General features: G+C 45.2%; 1 protein-coding gene across 1 annotated transcript in view; it reads right to left on the bottom strand.

The window, feature by feature from the left end:
* Nucleotides 1-21,175, bottom strand: part of LOC309400708 (uncharacterized protein) — a 49,446-nt gene that overhangs the window by 27,599 nt on the left and 672 nt on the right. Inside the window, exons 2-8 of the mRNA XM_081969341.1 lie at nucleotides 19,313-19,368; nucleotides 15,781-15,873; nucleotides 13,053-13,180; nucleotides 9,753-9,896; nucleotides 7,626-7,700; nucleotides 3,205-3,375; nucleotides 1,206-1,302 (exon numbers count right to left, since the gene is read on the bottom strand). Of these exons, the coding sequence (XP_081825467.1) occupies nucleotides 1,206-1,302; nucleotides 3,205-3,375; nucleotides 7,626-7,700; nucleotides 9,753-9,896; nucleotides 13,053-13,180; nucleotides 15,781-15,873; nucleotides 19,313-19,368 (764 nt within the window). The remainder of the gene's footprint in view (nucleotides 1-1,205; nucleotides 1,303-3,204; nucleotides 3,376-7,625; nucleotides 7,701-9,752; nucleotides 9,897-13,052; nucleotides 13,181-15,780; nucleotides 15,874-19,312; nucleotides 19,369-21,175) is intronic.

The following is a 21,175-nucleotide window of genomic DNA, read 5'->3' as shown; positions in this document are numbered from 1 at the left end:
GCCCTTGGAGCAATACCTAAAGGGCTACCTCGCTATTTGGAAATTCTACATTTACCTGACTTGAACATTCTGATTCTACAAAAAACCGCCCTACTTGGAACAACTTATATCCTCCGACGTTACCTTAACAGTTCCTAGGTCCTTGGTTAGGACTCGAGCTGCTGAGCTACCAATCAGCCCCAAAGGCTGTGAATCTCACCAAAGATGATGATGATGATGATGATGATGATGATGATGATGATGATAATAATAATAATAATAATAATAATAATAATAATAATAATAATAATAATAATAATAATAAATAGATGGAAAACCAAAGCTTTGCATGGACAACACTTGAAAAACATTGAAGGAAAATGTGATGACAACTTGACATGGACATGGCTTAAGATGGGAACTATCAAGAAAAAAACGGAAGGTTTAATACTAGCTGCTCAAGAACAAGCACTACAAACTAATGCCATGAAAGCGAAGATACAAAAATCCACTGATAACCCAAATTGCCGACTTTGCAATAACAAAGTCGAAACTGTGTCACATTTCATATGTGAATGCAACAAAATTGCACAAACTGATTACAAAGCTAGACGTGACCGAGTGGCTAAATTAATCCACTGGTCATTATGTAAAAAATATGATTTACCCGTACCCAGAAAGTCATGGAAACATAAAGTGGAAAAAGTTATCGAAAATGAGAAGGTGAAGATCTTGTGGGACTTTCGAATACAAACGGATCGTCATTTGGAGAACAACACGCCAGAGATCACGGTTGTAGAAGGCCAAAGTGTACAATTTATGGATATCGCTGTTCCTGGAGATGCCAGAGTCGAAGAAAAAGAACTAGAAAAAATCATGAAATATCGCGACCTGGCCATCGAAACTACACGGCTATGGATGAAGCATGTAACAGGGATACCCATTGTCATCGGGGACCTTGGCACCATGTCCAAGAATTTTGCAAGATACATCCACAAATTGCAGCTTCCTGAAATAACACCAGTGGAACTGCAAACAATGGCGCTACTCGGAACGTCTTATATTTTAAGAAGGTCCTTGGTTGAGACCTAGGATGCTGGCAGCAAACCGTATCAACCATTAGCACCAGTCACTGGTATTTGTAATGCATTTTTGAATGTTCAGTTGGCTGAGTTTCATGTTTAATGAATAAAGTATATAATAATAATAATAAGCAAGTGACTCACTGACAGGGCAGGCCACAGCAGTATCCACCATTAGGATCATCCAGGCCTGTTTATAGAAGATGGTGGCTCGGGCAACTTCTACTTCCAAACCCTCGACCTACAGTGGAAGGAACAGATGAGCTTTTACACCTTGGCTGAGGATTTTTTTGCCCCATTTTACGACCTTCCTTTCCACGGTGGTTAAGCGAATCACTGCGGCGGTAAAGTTAGTAACTCGGTCGCTAAGTGACTCTGCTTTCCCATCGATTTTTTGCTCATCGGAAGGTCTCACGCAACCGTCAGAGATACTGGCCAGTTGCCAAGCCTCCAACTTTTGATCATGTGACTAGGGAGATGCCAGAATTGTGTAAAATGGCCACAAGTCGCAAAGGAGTGGAGGGGGCTGGATTCCCCTGGAAAGTTAATGGCTTCGACAATGTGAAACCCACGGAGGACCTTCGGAGGAAGTGGGGGAGTGAGCCCCATGCGGGATGAGGGTCAACAACAAATTTTTGACCATTAATTTGTTTTGGTCAACGTCACGCTCCGAAGCGCCGGAAGGCAGGACGAGAAACAAGGGATGGAGACTCATCCAGGAGAGAAGGGATCTGGAACTAAGGAGGAGTTTCCTAACAGGAAGGATAATTAAACAGGGGAACTGCTTGCCACCAGAACTTGTGTGATGCTCCAAGACTGGAGGTCTTTAAGAAGAGACCGGAGAGCCATTTGTCTGAATTGGGTTAGGGGCTCCCACTTGGGCAGGGGTTGGACTAGATGACCTCCAAGGTCCCTTCCAGCTCTGTGATTCTGTAAGTCTCCTGCCTGAGCAGGGGGTTGGACTAGATGACCTCCAAAGTCTCTTCCAGCTCTGTGATTCTTTAAGTCCCTTTTTGTAACACCATTGTACCTTCAAAGGTCGCTAAACGAATGTAATTCAAGGACTATCGGGACACTATAACCTATGTCGCTTCATTACTGGAAGTCTAACCCATGGTCAACTGAAACACGGTTTAATCACAGAATACCCTGAAACCATAAACTAACCATGTTAGTGTTGTGGCCCACCAGTGGCCAGCAGAGCTGGCAGCAGATTCAGAGAGTGAGGAGGTTGGGGAGAAACATGGACGAGTCCTGGAGTCTGGGGAAGACTCTGATGAAGGCTCTGTGTCAGAGGCAGAGACAGGGCCAGAGCCATATACCAGTTATCAGCTGCCTTCAGAGTCAGACATCAGTGAGGCAGGCGAACAGCTGGAGTCTATTCCCAGGGTGCACGTGTGCAGAGTTGCCAGACGAAGGGAACAGCTAAAGAACAGGGGTCGACTTGGGAGTAAGGCCAAGGTGGACGATGAAGGGCTCCTCCCAGAGGAAATAAAAGAGGAGCGAAAGGGGAGTGGAGTTTGCAGGAGACGGTGTGTTTGCTTAATTGGTTCGTGACTCTCCGAGACTCCTTGCAAAGTTTTGCAGATATCGGCCTGTCAGCTCTCCAAGACAGAGAAGGTCTGTGACTGTAAATCCTCCCTTGAAAGACTTTGCTGGATGTGAATGAGAAGAATTCACAGTCAATAAATAAAAGGGGGTTTTGTCGGGACCAGGAGTTTGCTTCACGCCCTCGGGAAGCGTCAGTCAGAACAGTTACGTTCATGCCACAGATGAATCAGCCACCTCTTTGCCTTATCTCAGGGGTGTCGCAATCAAGGCCTGTGCTCCAGATCCAGTCCCTGGCTAGATCTAGTCCGCGGGGTCACCCTCCCCGACATGAGGGATTCAAGCTGGCCACACCCAACCTGACCATGCCCATCCCGGTCATCCCCCCTCCCCGAGGCCAAACACTGATGTGGCCCTCGGTGAAATTGAGTGGGACACCCCTGCCTTATCTGTTGGGTGAAGCAAACCAGAGCCCCTTTTGCAAACCTCTCCCGGCGTGAGGCTTTTCAAAATGACGCTCAGCTTCTGCCTCAGCCCCATCTCTGCCGCCAGACCTGACGTTCTGAACCTTAGCAAACCTTGGACCTTCCCTTACCATAGCCACTTCGGTCTGCTGGGTGCCATAAGGGGTGCGGAAGAGAACACGGGTGGAGGTTGTATTGAAGCCGTAGCCCAAGCTGTAAGCTTGGGTAGCCATCATGTCCTCAACGGAGCCATTTTGGAAATGGAAAATGACTTGCCAGACTTGGTTCATAGCCCCTTGGGCCTGCAAGGACAAACACAGATGAGAATGAAGGAGGGAGGAAGACGGTCAGAGATCCAGGGTCCTGCTTGAGGCTTAAACCAGGGGTCGACAACCTTAAACACTCAAAGAGCCTTTTGGACCCGTTTCCTACAGAAAAGAAAACACAAAACCCTTCCCTTGCCCGACTATTTCCTGAGCGGCTGTAAAACTACCATATGTAGTTGAATTAAATCTGTTTTCTTCTGAAACTTTTCTTGGATTTATCCACGGTTGGCCTGCTGGGGGGGTTGAAAAGCTCAATAAATCGTGTGCCGGCAGGTATCACGCAATGGTGATCGTGACGCATATTTTGAGCAACAGGGAGCCGCAGCAGAGGGACGAAAGAGCCACGTGCGGCTGCAGAGCTGCAGGTTGCTGACCCCTGGCTTAAACAGTATTTATGAAGAAAATGGGGGTTCTAGGTGCCTTGAGGAGGAAGGCGCAATACTTGCAGAATGGTCTTGCATGCTACGTTCATCAAATGCGACTCTGTCGAAATGGAGAGAATTAACGGTGTGCTACAGATTCTTCCAGGACAGTGATAGCAAACCGCTCGCCAGGGAAGAGGAGCTAGAATCACCACTGACCTCCGCTCCTTCCGAAAGAAACTCAAGACCCACCTTTTCCAACTAGCTGGCCTGGCCCAATTATAGTTTTATTCTTTAATCCTCCTGGCCGGTATTTTAAATTTCTGGGGTAGGTTTTAATGTTGTATTAATTTTATTATTGTTGTACAGATTTTATGTAATTCGTTTTTATGGGGTTTTGATGTTTGTCTATGTATATGGTATTTTAACTTTTATCTTTTCCCCCGCCCCGAGTCCCTTCGGGGAGAGGGAGTGGTTTATAAATTTAATAAAATGAAATGAAATGAGCTGCCCAGGCTGCATGCGCACGCCAGAACGCATGCACGCCGGGCAGATCCTCTTTCAGTTTCTGGAGCGCATGCGCACCCGCCAATCAGCTTGGCAGCGTGCATGCACCCGCGGAAACCAGGAGACCAGCTCTTCCGGTTTTCGGCACTGCCGTGTGTGCGAAGGCAGCTGATCGCCGCACACGCATGCCCACCAGAAATCCGGAAGAGCAACAGGCGAGGGCGCGTGTGCCAGCCGACATGACTCTGCATGTGCTTTGGGCAGGCGGGCCATAGGTTCACCATCCCAGTTCTAGGAGATACAAGCTTTTAATGAAGTTTCCTGCCGGGAAGATGATGGATCAGTGATGCCACCAATATAGAGCCTGAGGCTACAGACAGATGTTGTGAAGCTAAAGGCAGCTGCCTGAAACAAAGATGTTTCCTCCTCACTCAATACACAGCTATTTCCTAACTCTAAAAGCAGAATCCTGATACAATCTGTAGCAAGGGTGAAATGCTACCGGTTCTACCCAGTTCGCTGGAAACTGGTAGTAACAAATGCTTCCGGGTTCCCGAACCGGTAGTAAAAAATGCTTTTAAAAAGTTTTTTTTAAAAAGGTTCCCACATCGCACGGCACAGCTGATTATCACAGCTAATGAACCTTTTTAAAAAAGCTTCAGCAGCAGCCAAAAAAGCCAACACAGTTCTAGGCTGCATCAACAGAGGGATAGAATCAAGATCAAGTGAAGTGTTAATACCACTTTATAATGCCTTGGTAAGGCCACACTTGGAATCCTGCATTCAGTTCTGGTCGCCACGATGTAGAAAAGATGTGGAGACTCTAGAAAGAGTGCAGAGAAGAGCAACAAAGATGATTAGGGGACTGGAGGCTAAAACATACGAAGAACGGTTGCAGGAACTGGGTATGTCTAGTTTAATGAAAAGAGGGACTAGGGGAGACATGATAGCAGTCTTCCAATATCTCAGGGGTTGCCACAAAGAAGAGGGAGTCAAACTATTCTCCAAAGCACCTGAGGGTAGAACAAGAAGCAATGGGTGGAAACTAATCAAGGAGAGAAGCAACTTAGAACTGAGGAGAAACCTCCTGACAGTGAGAACAATTAATCAGTGGAACAGAAGTTGCCTCCAGAAGTTGTGAATGCCCCAACACTGGAAGTCTTTAGGAAGATGTTGGATAGCCATTTGTCTGAAACAATATAGGGTTTCCTGCCTAGGCAGGGGGTTGGACTAGAAGACCTCCAAGGTCCCTTCCAACTCTACTATTGTATTGTAAAACTTTTTACAAAGCATTTTTGACTATCTATTCGCCCAACTGGTAGCAAACAAATGCTTTAAAAAGTTTTTTAAAAAGGTTCCTACTATCAGCTTTTTGACAATCAACTGTGCTGGGGGATGTTTTTCTTTTCTTTTTTTTACTTTTTTAAAGCATTTTTTTACTATCTATTAGCCTTAACCGTGACTCAGTGGGTTTCCTGCTTGTTGCAGGGGTCATTTTGTTTGAAGCCCAGCTGCTTCTGCATTGTCCGTGTCAGTTGTGTAGGAGTCAATCCTTTTGTGGCTTTTGTGTTGTTTGTGTGTGAAGTGTGAAAGTTGGCTTTTGAGCTCTTTGTGGCTCTGTGAGGTTCCTGATTGTTGTTGCAGGGACCATTTTGTACGCTTTTGCATTGGGTGTGAGTCAGTGGTGTGGCTTTTGTGTTGCTTGTGTGTGAAGTGTGAAAGTTGGCTTTTGAGCTCTTTGTGGCTCTGTGAGGTTCCTGATTGTTGTTGCAGGGACCATTTTGTACGCTTTTGCATTGTGCGTGAGTCAGTGGTGTGGCTTGTGTGTTGCTTGTGTGTGAAGTGTGAAAGTTGGCTTTTGAGCTCTTTGTGGCTCTGTGAGGTTCCTGATTGTTGTTGCAGGGACCATTTTGTACGCTTTTGCATTGTGCGTGAGTCAGTGGTGTGGCTTTTGTGTTGTTTGTGTGTGAAGTGTGAAAGTTGGCTTTTGAGCTCTTTGTGACTCTGTGAGGTTCCTGGTTGTTGTTGCAGGGACCATTTTGTACGCTTTTGCATTGTGCGTGAGTCAGTGGTGTGGCTTTTGTGTTGCTTGTGTGTGAAGTGTGAAAGTTGGCTTTTGAGCTCTTTGTGGCTCTGTGAGGTTCCTGATTGTTGTTGCAGGGACCATTTTGTACGCTTTTGCATTGTGCGTGAGTCAGTGGTGTGGCTTTTGTGTTGTTTGTGTGTGAAGTGTGAAAGTTGGTTTTTGAGCTCACTTGGCCACATAACTATGCCCACCAAGCCACGTCCACCCAGTCACATGACCACCAAGCCACGCCCACCCAGTCACATGACCACCAAGCCACGCCCACCCAGTCACATGACCACCAAGCCACACCCACCCAGTCACATGACCACCAAGCCACGCCCACCCAGTCACATGACCACCAAGCCACACCCACCCAGTCACATGACCACCAAGCCACGCCCACCCAGTCACATGACCACCAAGCCACACCCACCCAGTCACATGACCACCAAGCCACGCCCACCCAGCCACATGACCACCAAGCCACACCCACCCAGTCACATGACCACCAAGCCACACCCACCCAGTCACATGACCACCAAGCCACGCCCACATAACCGGTAGGCAATATTTTTAGATTTCACTACTGGCCTGTAGTGGTATCTCTCCAGTCAAAGAAAGAATGAGATCAAAAGGTTGCCACCTTCTCTAAATCAAGTATCCTTAAAATGCATAAATGCCATTTCCCCAAATTTACCACCCGATGGAGCCGTTACTGGGAATTCTGGAAGCTGGAAGTCCCCACACCTGGAGGATCTTAGTGTCATCTTCAGTGCTCCTCAGCTCTGAAAAACTAAAAGTCTGTGGACTTCAATTTCCCAGAATTCCCCAGCTGGTATCAATTACATCAAAGAAGAGTACCAAGTTTCCCTTTTCTTTTACAGCTGCCATCTTATACTTGCTTGGGGATGCTTGGGGAAATGAAAGTAAGTGCCTGTGCCTTCTCAAGATGCTGCCTCAAGGTCACCCAGCTGGAAAGAGGAGGGAGCTGCATACCAAACAGCGCTTGGACTGACCGTTATAAAAACATTTTGCTGAACTTAATTGGTTAGACTGGGGTGGGCAGTAAGAGACATTCAAGGGAAGGAAAAAGTAGAACTTAGGAATTTTGGCGTGCGATTCTCAGTTCTGGCCTTGCCATACTGCACTACACTTGACCTCTAATAAAACTACACCTTTTTCAACAAATGGAGCCAAGGATTTTTTCTATCCTGGGGTTGAAGTTGTGGCACGTCTGACATATCCCAACTTTAATCCAACTCTACTCCTATTGTGTCCGGTATCCTTACCACAGGCCATGCTGCCATCCAATCTTCGTTCAGGGCTTCACTTGCTATTCCTGGGACGGCTCGCCGAACAGAAACCTGGAATAGAAGCAACATTACCACCCATGCGTGTGTGCGTGAGCGCCACGCCCACCTACCCCGCTTTTGCCGCGCAATGGCATGGTGGACCCATTTTTCACTCCAGAGGCTTTCTAGGAGCCTGGGGAGAGCGAAAATGGCCTCCCCCGCCCCTTGGAGGCCCTCCAGAGGCGGGAAACAGCCCGTTTTCTGACTTTGGGAAAACATCCTGAAGCCTCCGGAGGGCAAAAAATGGCCCAAACTTGCAACTGCATTAACAACAGCGCGCACACACAGTTAAGTGGGTCAGTGTCTATGCAAAGACACTATAGTGTTGTGGTTCAATAGGATCCGGTTGAGCTGCTGATGGACTCGGATAGCGAGGAACCATATGAGCCCGCCCTGGGCGATGTGGAGGACCCTGTGCAGGGTTCAGACTCAGAGCAGGGACCAGAGAGGCTGGTTGGCCACCAGGAGGCGCCTGAGGCATGGAGCAGTGGGGAGGAGCAAAGGCAGTTTGTCCCTGATGATAGATTGAGAAGGGCTGAGAAACGGAAGCCGCAACTCTGTAGGCAGACTCACAGAAGATGATTAAGCACAGGTGGTTGTGGATTGGCCCCTCCCAAGAGAGATTATAGGTGAGGCGTTGGGAGGGGACATTTGCAGGAAACAACCATTCGAATTAGTAGTTAAGAAAATCTATGTATTCTAGCTGTGTCTGCTTGTTTGGACTACCTGCGTTGCTTCATTTGAATTATCTGAGTTGCTCTATTGAACGTGAGTTGTCTGGGCCCTCAGCCAAAGGATTCATTATCTCAGTAATTAAAGAGTGGCAAACAGCCAAGCCTGAGTTCTGGTTTATTCACAGGTGTGGAGAAGGGGGTCAGAAGACTATAGTATAGGTAATTTCCAACCTAACGACCATAATTGAGCCCAACATTTCTGTTGCCAAGGGAAACATTTCTTAAGTCAATTTGCCCCATATTAAAAACCTTTCTTGCCACCGTTGTTAAGTGGATCACTGCCGTTGTTCAATTAACAGCGCAGCTGTTGAGCGAATCTGGTTGTCCCCTTGATTTTGCTGAGAAGAAGGTCGCAAAAGGTGATCTCGGGATGCCAGGATACGGCAACCGTCATAAATATGAGTCGGTTGCCAGAAGCCCAAATTTTGATCAAATGACTAAGGGGATGCTGCAACAGTTGTGAGTGTGAAAATTGGTCGCAAGTCACTTTTTTCCGGTGCTGTTGTCACTTTGAATGGTCATTAAATAAACTGGGCCATACGTAATTATTATAATTTTTTTTTAAATAGCGTGTTGACACATGCAGCAAACTCAACTGATTTAATCCAAGGAACAAGAGGTTCCATTTCCCCCAGGGAGGTACACATTAAATTTCTTAGAAAGACTACAAGAGATGAGATTCTGAGTTCACAAAGGGGGCAAGTTTTGAAATATCAAGATAGAGAAATAACCATTCTGAAACAGATCCCTAAGAAAGTGGGAGAGAAAAGAAAAAACTATTCGCAATTAGTGAAGAAGCTTTACCAGAAGGGGGTGTGGTTCAGATGGTTGATGCCTGAAGGTATGTTAATTTTCTGGGAGGATGCTAGAGTTAGAATTAACACAACCACAGAGGCTCAGGCCTTTATGGAAAAAAATAAAGCACTCCTAGATAAAACTGACGATCCTACACCAGATCTACAGGACACGGGAGGGGCCGGAGCTCTGCTGGCGGGGGGAGAAGGGGCAATACCAAGAAAACTCAGATCACAAAAATGAACAGGAAAATCTGCTTGATAAAAATTGATTGAAATTATTACCTGAATTTATATGCTGACAAAATATTGTTATTCAGTATCAAAGTTTATGTTTAAATGAATACTATGAGTACGGAGGGAGGGGACACCTTCTACATATTGTAACTGCCAAAATTTGTAACCCATTCCACCACCCCTTTCCTTTTTTTTTTCTTAAAAAAACCAATAAAATTTTGTTCAAAAAAAAAAAGAGGTTCCATTTCCCTACATCAAACTATATCAGTTGATGATTTCAGCACTCTGATTTTACTCACCTCCATGTAATTTTCCTCACAGACGATCTCACGGGGACTCCACGGGGTGTTGAGGGGACAATTCATAGACACTTCATAAGCAGCAGTTACGTTATCAAGGCTGGTCATCTCCACCTGGAGCCGGAGGCTGAAATCCTGGTCAAACTGCAGAAGGGAATTTAAAGAGCATTTGTTGTGAATCAAAAGGTCTCACAGGTCTCGCACAGTCACTCATGCGCTTGTGACGTCCCGGCTAGACTACTGCAACGCTCTCTACATGGGGCTCCCCTTGAGATGCACCCGAAGGCTGCAGTTGGTTCAGAATGCGGCCACACGGGCAGTCTCGGGAGTCTTTAGTTAGTCCCACGTAACACCCCTCCTGCGCGGGCTACACTGGCTGCCTGTGGTTTTTCGGGTGCGTTTCAAGGTGTTGACCATCATCTTTAAGGCGCTCCATGGCACAGGACCTAGCTATTTGCGGGATCGTATCCTGCCCCATACATCCCTTTGGCCGATTCGCTCACACAGAGAGGGACTCCTCCGGGTGCCGTCCACTAGGCTGTGCCAGCGGGCGATGCCTAGGGGAAGGGCCTTCTCTGTGATGGGCCCGACCCTCTGGAATGACCTTCCCCCCAACATTAGAATGACTACGGATCTTCCGTCAGAAACTTAAGACCCACCTGTTCCAGCTAGCCGGCCTGGCCTAATTCCACCTTTCCCACCTCAGTTTTATTTCTAAATTTTTATGATTGGTTTTATGGTCTGTTTTTAATTTTTATAAATTCGTACAGGTTTTGTTTAATCTGATTTTTAGCTATGTATATGATTGTTTGTATGGTTTTTAAATTTATTCCTGTACACCGCCCCGAGTCCCTCCGGGGAGAGGGGGCGGTCTACAAATCTAATAAATTATTATTATTATTATTATTATTAATTGGGTTTGAAGAACCCAGCTTTGGAAGCAATCGTAAGCCTGATCTACCTGGATCCATCACTCTTCCTGACTTGGCATTTCCAGCTCCCATCAACTTGACAACATTGGGAAACAATGAATTCTGGGGGCCTGGGTGCTCTCTGAGATTGATGGGTGTTGCTTGCACTGATGAGGTTTATTTATTTATTGACAAGCCGATAACCTGGCGTTCCCCGGGTATTTATTTATAAGCGGAAAATGTCCGGACCAAATGCAATTTCTAATGTTGGATTTTCCCTCTTACCAAAGGGAGCCCCCTTGTGGAGTACTGTGAAGCTGTTACCATGGCAATTCCACTGCGCTGTACAGTAGAAGCCATTTTACGGCAGTACAGTAGAAGTCGTTTTAAGGCACAACAGGCTGGATCTTAACAGAACACACACCCCGAGGGATGTTAGGGATGTCTTACTCCCACAGTATTTGTTTCCAGGGAGTAAGTCATCTGTGTAGCACCTTTGGTTGAAATTGCTTGAGGCGTTCCAGAGTTATGCTGGAACATTCATATATAAACCCCAGGGGTGTTCAAACTTGACAGCTTTAAGACTTGTGGACTTCAACTCCCAGAATTCCTCCTCCTGTCATGTTGGCTCAGGAACTCTGGCATTGAAGCGTGCAAGTCTTAAAGCTGTCAAGTTACAAGACTCTTGCACCCCTAACCCTTTAGGGAAAAAAACCCAGGGGTGTTCAAACTTGTCAGCTTTAAGACTTGTGGACTTCAATTCCCAGAATTCGTTCTCCAGTCATGTTGGCTCAGGAACTTTGACATTGAAATGTGCAAATCTTAAAGCTGTCAAGTTACAAGACCCTTGCACCCCTAACCCTTTAGAAAAAAAAACCTCAGAGGTGTTCAAACTTGACAGCTTTAAGACTTGTGGACTTCAACTCCCAGAATTCCTCCTCTCGCTCTTCATCTTTATGATATGCAGACGAGCAGGGGGAGGGAGCTGGAACTGGTTCTTAACGGCACTGTAGATTTGTGGAACCTCTTCTATAGAAGAGGTTAGAACTGGCAGGAACCCACCCCTGGTACACATACACTTTGGGCACTCGGAACGGAAAAGGTTAGCCATCACTGGAATAGGCCCTTTGCTTTCTTGGGGAAGATTTCCATTCTTACTACCGATAGCCAAATCTGTCCCTAGATTCTGCCTCGCTTTACCTTCCCAATAAGCAACCAATTCAGAAGATCGTTTAAAAGCAGTTTATTCGAGTACCCTGATAAAGTGGGACCTCTCTATGAAAAGGGAGAACCCTGAGGCCCATCTTATATTCCTTTTTATAGTTAACACAACAAAGGAAATGCAAGAGGTAAGTCAATTGGACAGGATAAAGGTTACCCCTGCTCCTTTGCATAGGAAATCATGTTACATGTACCATATATTTTGGAATATAAGGCGCACCTTTTTTCTACAAAAAAGAAGCTGAAAATCTGGGTGCGCCTTATACACTGAATACAGCATTTTTTGCCTCACGAAGCCCCGTCCCCTTCACCAAAATGGCCGTGCATAGCCTTTAGGAAGCTTTTAGAGAGATCCTGGAGGCTGGGGAGGGCAGAAATGAGCAAAAAACAGCCCATTTTTGCTCAATTTTAACCCCCCACCTCCAAGAGCACTCTGTAAACTTCCTAAAGACTATCCATGCCCTTTTTTTCATGAAAAACAGGCCCGTTTTTGCGAAAAACGGGCCATTTTTTGCTCGTTTTTGCCCCCCCACCCAACAGGAGCACCCTGCAAGCCCCCTAAAGGCTATTCATGCCTTTTTGGTGGGGGGAAACGGGCCCGTTTTCACGAAAAATGGGCCATTTTTGGGAGGTTTGCAGAGTGCAAAAACTTTTTTTTAATTTGCCTCTTCAAAACCTTAGTGCGTCTTATACTCCAGTGCGTCTTATACTCCAGTGCATCTTATACTCCGAAAAATACGGTAGTCAAACAGGTTGCAGGTTTGCATCCCATAATATCACACATGTTCATTAAAATGAGGTCTGATGTCAGAAGGGGGTGGGGGCGGGTAAATGGTAAGGGGAAAGGTTGTTTAGAGGTCACCAAAGGGATAAAACCAGCTCCCCAATATGCATTAACCAACTTTTTCTTCTCTTGATAAACTAGTCTTCAGCTAGTTTTATCTTGTCAATTTAGGAATGTTAAAAGCTATTGCTACATTCCAATCCGTAAGGAACCCGAACATCATTTTAAAAAGAGAGAAAGCAAGTCAAATTAAAATGCAAACTAACTAGGTTACTTGACAAGTTACAAAACTCATGTCATCCCCCCCTCCCCCCAGATCACTACAGAATCTGGTTTATAAACTCTCCAGCCCAGCTTCACCCAAGACAGGACGTTAAGTCTTACCACATTGCGGACGGAACAAGCCAGGAAGGAGACACGAATTTCCGGGTTTCCACGCAGATCCACGCCGTGGGTGAATCCACACTGGGTAGCGATGTGATCAGTCACGGAGATACGCTGGCCAGGTTCGTCTAGGAAAGCGAAAAAACAAATTCGATATCCAAGCCAGCTTGCAGCATCCTTTGCCCTTGGGGTTCACCATACTATCACAATAGGTATGGTGTATGACAGAGGTGTCAAACTCAATGCCCGAGAGCCGGAGCCGGCTTAGATCTGGCGTGCAGGGCCACCCTGGAAACAGCGAAGAATCATCCCACAGTGCCTCTGCCAGCAAAAAATGGAGCTTGGGCATGCAGCCCTCCCGAGCGCCATTTTCACTGGCAGAGGGTTGCAGGAGGCTGTCGTAGCTGAAAATAAGAGCTCGGGAGCATGTTTTCGCTGGCCAGAGGCGCCCCCGACATGAGTGACAGCATGAGTGACATGCTGGCCACGCCCACCCCAGCCCTCCTAAGGTCGAACACAACTCTGACGCGGCCCTCAGTGAAATTGAGTTTGACACCCCTGGTGCATGAAAAGAAGGACTAGGGGGGACATGATAGCAGTGTTCCAATATCTCAGGGGCTGCCACAAAGAAGAGGGAGTCAAACTGTTCTCCAAAGCAGCTGAAGGAAAGACAAAAACCAATGGATGGAAACTAATTAAGGAGAGATCCAACCTAGCACCAAGGAGACATTTCTTGACGGTGAAAAGAATTCATCAGTGGAACAGCTTGCCTCCAGAAGTTGTGGGCGATCCAACCATGAAGATTTCAAGAAGAGACTGGACAGCCATTTGTCTGAAATGGTACAAGGTCACCTGCCTGAGCAGGGGGGTTCGACTCGACACTAGATGACCTCCAAGGTCCCTTCCAACTCTGTTTATTTGTTAAAGTATTCATGACTGGGAGAGACATGGGAACAAGGTCAGCCGATGATTAGGCATAGCAACTAAGTCAGCCGATGGGAGCTTAAACAGATCTGAGTCTGTGCAAAGACTTGAAACAGAAACTTAAGAAGAAAGCAGTCTGCTGCTGTGAGAAGTAAACTTAAGCAGTCTGTCTGGGCTTGTCTGCTGAAATGAATCTAACTGATTGCGTTTGCCTGTAACTCTCCTGCCTTGTGTTTACTTGGAAGAACTACCTGTTGGTAGTGTACGTTTATTCACCTATTCTTATGTATATAAAGAAGTTAATGAATCCAGCTGCATCAGTTATCTGTCTGTGCTTTCTGGATTTGAATGTATGCAGCAAACTCTTGACACTATTCTGTTATTGAGGCTACACTAAGGTTGTAGGACTATAATAATTTATTATGTTTACATTAGTTGACTGCAACTCAGGAATAAGGAAATAGAATAGAATGATACTAGGGGAGACATGATAGCATTATTCCAATATCTCAGGGGTTGCCACAAAGAAGAGGGAGTCAAACTATTCTCCAAAGCACCTGAGGGTAGAACAAGAAGCAATGGGTGGAAACTAATCAAGGAGAGAAGCAACTTAGAACTGAGGAGAAACTTCCTGACAGTTAGAACAATTAATCAGTGGAACAGATTGCCTCCAGAAGTTGTGAATGCCCCAACACTGGAAGTCTTTAAGAAGATGTTGGATAGCTATTTGTCTGAAACGGTATAGGGTTTCCTGCCTAGGCAGGGGGTTGGACTAGAAGACCTCCAAGGTCCCTTCCAACTCTACTATTGTATTGTATTGTATTGTATTGATACAGTAGGAAGGGACCTTGGAGGTCTTCTAGTCCAACCCCCTGCTTAGGCAGGAAACTCTACACCAGGGGTGTCCAAACTTGGGAACTTTAAGACTTGTGGACTTCAACTCCCAGAATTCCCCAGCATGGCTGGGGAATTCTGGGAGTTGAAGTCCACAAGTCTTAAAGTTCCCAAGTTTGGACACCCCTGCTCTACACCACTTCAGACAAATGGTTATCCAACATCCTCTTAAAAATGTCCAGTGTTGGAGCATTCACAACTTCTGGAGGCAAGTTGTTTCACTGATTAATTGTTCTAACTGTTAGGAAATTTCTCCTTAGTTTTAAGTTGCTTCTCTCCTTCATTAGTTTCCATCCATTGCTTCTTGTGCTTTGGAGGATAGCTTTGCTCCCTCTTCTTTGTGGCAACCCGTGAGATATTGGAACACTGCTATTATGTCTCCCCTAGTCCTTCTTTTCATTAAACCAGAAGTACCCAATTCCTGCAACCGTTCTTCAGATGTTTTATCCTCCAGGCCCCTAATCATCTTTGTTGCTCTTCTCTGCACTCTTTCTAGAGTCTCCACATCTTTTTTACATCGTGGAGACCAAAACTGGATGCCGTATTCCAAGGTGTGGCCTTACCAAGGCCTTATAAAGTGGTATTAACACTTCACGTGACCTTGATTCTATCCCTCTGTTGATGCAGCCTAGAACTGTTGGCTTTTTTGGCAGCTGCTGCACACGGCTGGCTCCTATTTAAATGGTTGTCCACTAGGACTCCAAGATCCCTCTCACAATTACTACTGTTGAGCAAGGTACCTACCACCTATACTGTACCTGTGCATTTCGTTTTTCTTGCCTAAATGTAGAACCTTACTTTTTTCACAATGGAATGTGTCTTTGAGCAGGCACTAAATATTTCTGCCATTGAGAAACAAGTCAGCCTCACCTGAAACTCCACCTGAATCCTTACCGGCCCATTTACTTACTGAAGACACTGTAACTCCAAGAATTTTGTCCCAATGCTGATTTGTCCAGCCATATCCAAAAATAGCGGTCACGACATTCCGTCCGTACGGCCCCTTCCAGAAAAGGGAACAGTTTTTTTCTAATAAGCAAGCAAGAAAAACTTAACCTCCCCCCCCCCCCCTCCGCCTCTCCAGCTCTTTGTAGCATTCCAGAAAACTGTTTCCTTGGATGCCTACTTAAAACTCAGCTATTGCCTCTGGAAATTCTTGAGACTGAATCCTAACAAACTCCATTATGGCTTAACATTATGTGTGAAGCCATAATGGAGTTTGTTGGGATTCGGGTTAGCTTGTGCTGTGAGCCAATGTCACAGGCAGCCCGGCAAAATTTGATTTCTTATTCTAATGCTCTCATCTGGATTATTATTAATGACCTCCCCCCAGATATCAGGACTATCACCGACCTCCGCTCCTTCCGTAAGAAACTAAAGACCCACCTGTTCAATCTAGCCGGCCTGGCCTAATTCCTAATTCCCAATTTTAGTTCCTCAAGCCTGCATTTTTTAAAATTTTCTAGGGGTATACTTTTAGTTGTTTTTTAATTCAATTTTTAATTTTTACTTTTTGTACAGTTGTATGAGGTTTAATTCGTTTTTAAGGGTATGGGATATTCGTCTTTTGTATTCGTTTTAATGACACACCTGTACACCGCCCCGAGTCCCTTCGGGGAGAGGGGGCGGTCTAGAAATATTGAAAATAAATAAATAAATAAATATTATTATTTCTTAATCTTGACAACTTTAAGATGTATGGACTTAACTCCCATAATTCTCCAGCCATCCATGCTGGCTGAGGGTTTCTGGGAGTTAAAGTCCACATATGTTAAATATGCCACAGTTGAGAAATCCTGGCCTAGATTATTAAGAGTAGAGAGTAGAGTAGAGTAGAGTAGAGTAGAGTAGAGTAGAGTAGAGTAGAGTAGAGTAGAGTAGAGTAGGAAGTTAAAACCCACCTCTCTCCTAGAAAATAAAAATATTTTAGGAAATATTACAAGGGCAGAATACTTCCTCTAAAAGGGAGGCAGAAACTCAGCTCCCCCACCCATCCTTTGTCAATGGGCCATTAAGGCCTGAGCCAGTCTATTCTGCATAACAAAGATCTACCCCTTCAGGCAGACCCATCTAGCAAACAGAAACTCACCACAAGGCACCTGGGAAAATTCCATCAGCCAGCAAGGCAAGCTTGGGTCTCAGGACAACCTACAAAGTTAACTAAGACCCTCGCCCCTGGGAGTCTGACAACCAATCAGAATGCATTTCTTACACAGAAACAGGGGAAACAGAGGGGTGGGGTCCCAGAGAGGGCATAAAACCAGGGACTCTCAGCATCTCTGCCTTTTTCTGCTCAGGAGCTCAAGCCATGTGATCCTGTCCACCATTAAACCATCTTTTCAAGCAGCCTCCATGTTTCCAGTCTCTTTCCCCCCCCACTTGGAACTGAACCCAGAAGGACATTTCTTCCAACAGTAGAGTAGAGTAGAGTAGAAAATATGGAGAGTAGAGTAGAGTAGAGTAGAGTAGAGTAGTGTAGAGTAGAGTAGAGTAGAGTAGAGTAGAAAATATGGAGAGTAGAGTAGAGTAGAGTAGAGTAGAGTAGAGTAGAGTAGAGTAGAGTAGAAAATATGGAATGGAATGGAGAACAGAGTAGAGTAGAGTAGAATAGAATAGAATAGAAAATATGAAATGGAATGGAGAATAGAGTAGAGTAGAGTAGAATAGAATAGAATAGAAAATATGGAATGAAATGGAGAATAGAGTGGAGTGGAATGGAATGGAATAGAGTAGAATAGAATAGAGTAGAATAGAAAATATGGAATGAAATGGAGAATAGAGTAGAGAATAGTGGAGTGGAGTGGAGAGTGGAATGGAATGGAATAGAATAGAAAACATGGAATGAAATGGAGAATAGAGTGGAGTGGAGTGGAGTGGAGTGGAATAGAATAGAATAGAATAGAATAGAATAGAATAGAAAATATGAAATGGAATGGAGAATAGAGTAGAGTAGAATAGAATAGAAAATATGGAATGGAATGGAGAGTAGAGTAGAGTAGAGTAGAGTAGAATAGAATAGAATAGAATAGAATAGAATAGAATAGAATAGAAAATAGAATAGAATAGCTTTATTGTCGCTTTGAATGTACACTATTGGCATACATTAAAAATGAAATTTCGTTACATACAGCTCTTAGAGGGTGACCACCTCCAATTTTACACTACATAAACATAACAAGATAAATAAATACAAAATTATGCATATACGCACATATATTATGTGACACAGAGAAATATGGTGTATTTCGGATGTATACATATTTATAGGGAGAAAAACAAAACTTCTGAGTTTGCCAGACGGATGGCCTAGGGCAGTGATGGCAAACATTTTTTGGCTCACGTGCCACAAGTGGGGGGAGCGCAGGGGGGTTGAGTGCGGGTGTGCCGTACCCATAATGCAACGTGCGACCCCCCCCCAGTGCACATGCGCGCACAACGTGTGACACCCCCCACCCATTTTTACATGCTTTTTTCGCCCTCCCCAGGCTCCAGGGGCTTTATAGGAGCCTGGGGAGGGCAAAAAGAGCCTCCCCCGACCCCCCGGAGGCTTCAGGGACCGTCCCTGAAGCCTTCGGAGCACTTAAAACCACCCTCCGAGCAAACCGGAAGTGACTTCCAGTTTGCTCGGAGGGTGGTTTTAAGCGTTCTGAAGGCTTCAGGGACGGTCCCTGAAGCCTCCGGGGGGTCGGGGGAGGCTCTTTTCGCCCTCCCCAGGCTCCTATAAAGCCTCTGGAGCCTGGGGAAGGCGAAAAATAACTTTTAAAAAGGTGAACTCAGCTGGCCAGCGTGCGTGCCATAGGTTCGCCATCACTGGCCTAGGGAACAAAGCTGTTACAGAATCTGGTGGTGCCGCTAGAAATATTCTATTAGCTGAAGTCTGCATGGAAACTCAATAGCCACTTCCTGCATGTTATTTATATTTTGGCGAGTGATTTCTCCTATTCCAGCCATTTCTGACAGAGGTGGGTTGCTACCAGTTCACACCGGTTCGGACGAACTGGGAGCGGAAACTGGGAGCAGGTCGCCAAACCGGTAGGGACAGCAGGCTTGCCACGCCGTCGCTGGCATGTTCTTAATTCTTTTTTTTTTAATGTTCTGGGCACGCACAGAAGAACTGATAGCGTTTCCTGCCTAGGCAGGGGGTGGGACTAGAAGACCTCCAAGGTCCCTTCCAACTCTGCTATTGTATTGTATTGTGTTCATTGATGGGCAACTGGCCACGCACAGCAAACCGGCAGTAACTCCAGCAGCAATCCACTGCTGATTTCCGGGCACGTCTATTTTCCCCTGAAGACAGCAGTGCTAAACTTGAAAAAGCATGAGGCAATAACCGTCCCTGATTAGCAGAATATTAATACAGAAGAGGGAATTGGGTTGCTTTGCATTTAAAACATAAAATTCGCCAAGGTTCTTCACTACCCCGGTGGAACCCACGCACTTACCTGGGGGGAAAGGTACAGTCCCTGCCACCTGGCTCCCCAATATATAGAATAGGATACTGTTGGAAAAACAAAGGCAATAAAAAAAATGAAATTAGTTTTGCTTTGGAGAGAAGGATGAGATATTTTAGGAAATATTAAAAGGGCAGAATATTTCCCTTAAAAGAGAGGCAGAAACTCGCCTGCCCCCCCCCCACACCTTTGCCAATTAAGGCCTGAGCCAGTCTATTCTACATAACAAAGATCTCCCCCCTCCAGGCAGAGCCATAATAGGAATCCCAAAGCCCTTTCATTACATCATCACCCAGCAAGAGTTAACCGAACTTGGGACTCATAAACACAACCTACAAAGTTAGCCTTGCATGGCCCCATGGGAGTCTGACAACCAATCAGAATACAAGCTCGAATGCAAAAGCCCAGAGAGGGCATAAATCTGGGAGAGTCTCAGCATCTTCCCCCCCCCTTTTTTTTTTCTTTGCCCAGGACCAAGAAACTCATGTGATCCTGTCCACCATTAAACCATCTTTCCAAGCAGCCACCGTTGTTTCCAGTGTCTTTCTTCCCACTTGGAACTGAAGCGAGATGGGCATGTCTTCCAACAGAATAGAAAAAGGAGCCATCGTTAAATATTCAAGGCTTGCGAAAAAGAGGCAATAAAACAGTTTTAAAATCAAGATATTTTGTTCAGAGCATCTCGGATCATAAGGCTGGCTTAAATGAAGGGGTAAATTAAGGCCTTAGGTGGGAGGAGGGGTCCAATCTTGGCAACTTTAAAAACTTGTGGGCTTCAACTCCCAGAATTCCCCAGCGGGCATGTCTGGGAGTTGAACTCCAGAAGTGAAAACAATAAAACCATTTCAACGGCTTGCTTTCAGAAGTTGTGGGTGCCCTGGCTGGGAGACTTTTAAGAAGAGATTGGACAACTGTTTGCCTAAAATGGACTTTAGAGTCACCTGCTTGAGGGGGCTGGACTAGAAGACCTCCAAGGTCCCTTCGATTCTGTTATTCTGTTACTCCGTCTTAAAGACTTCATACTGTCCCACTTGGTTACAAGACATAACCATGAACTGACCTTTTTTTAAAATATATTTTTATCATTTTTACATTTAAAACAATGCAATACCGTGGAGTCGGAGTGACCATACATTCACATTATATACAGCTAGTTTCAACCATTAACAATCTACTTAATACATTGTCTATATCCTTCTGTCCAATCACAATATATATATTTGTTCCAGTCTTGTCATCTTGTCTTATACCAGTCATAAAGTCTATTCCATACTTCAAAATATTCTGATTCCCCTTTATTTTTAAGTTCAAGAGGGAGCCTATCTGCTTCCGCACAGGCCAACACTTTTCGGATTATATCTAGCTCTGATGGTGTATTTTCTTTTTTCCAATACTGTGCATAGGTTATGCGCGCTGCAGTTAGTATATGTATAATTAGATAAAGTGTATCTTTCTTAAACCCCTCCGGTATTATGCCTAGGAGAAAAGTTTCTGGTTTAAACATCATTTGTTCTCCCACCATTTGTTCTAACCATGATTGAATCATTTTCCAATATATTTTTGCCTCATTGCGCGTCCACCACATATGATAGAAAGTGCCTGGTGTTTTTTTACACTTCCAACAATTTGGGGCCAGATTTTTGAATATTTTGGAGAGCCGTGCTGGGGGGAGATGCCATCTGTAGAACATCTTATAAATATTTTCTTTATACGCCGTAGCCAATGTTAGTTTCTGATTAAGTATCCAAAGTTTTCCCCACTTAGCTAATTCCACATTGTAGCCGAAATTTTTCGCCCAGGCGACCATGGTTTCTTTGACATGTTCTGAACCGTGAACTGACCTTGAATTGGCCA

This window comes from Natrix helvetica, assembly GCF_964273705.1.
Source record: "Natrix helvetica genome assembly, chromosome: W".
Classification (NCBI taxonomy): Eukaryota; Metazoa; Chordata; class Lepidosauria; order Squamata; family Natricidae; genus Natrix; species Natrix helvetica.
This window is presented reverse-complemented; position numbering and strand designations above follow the sequence as displayed.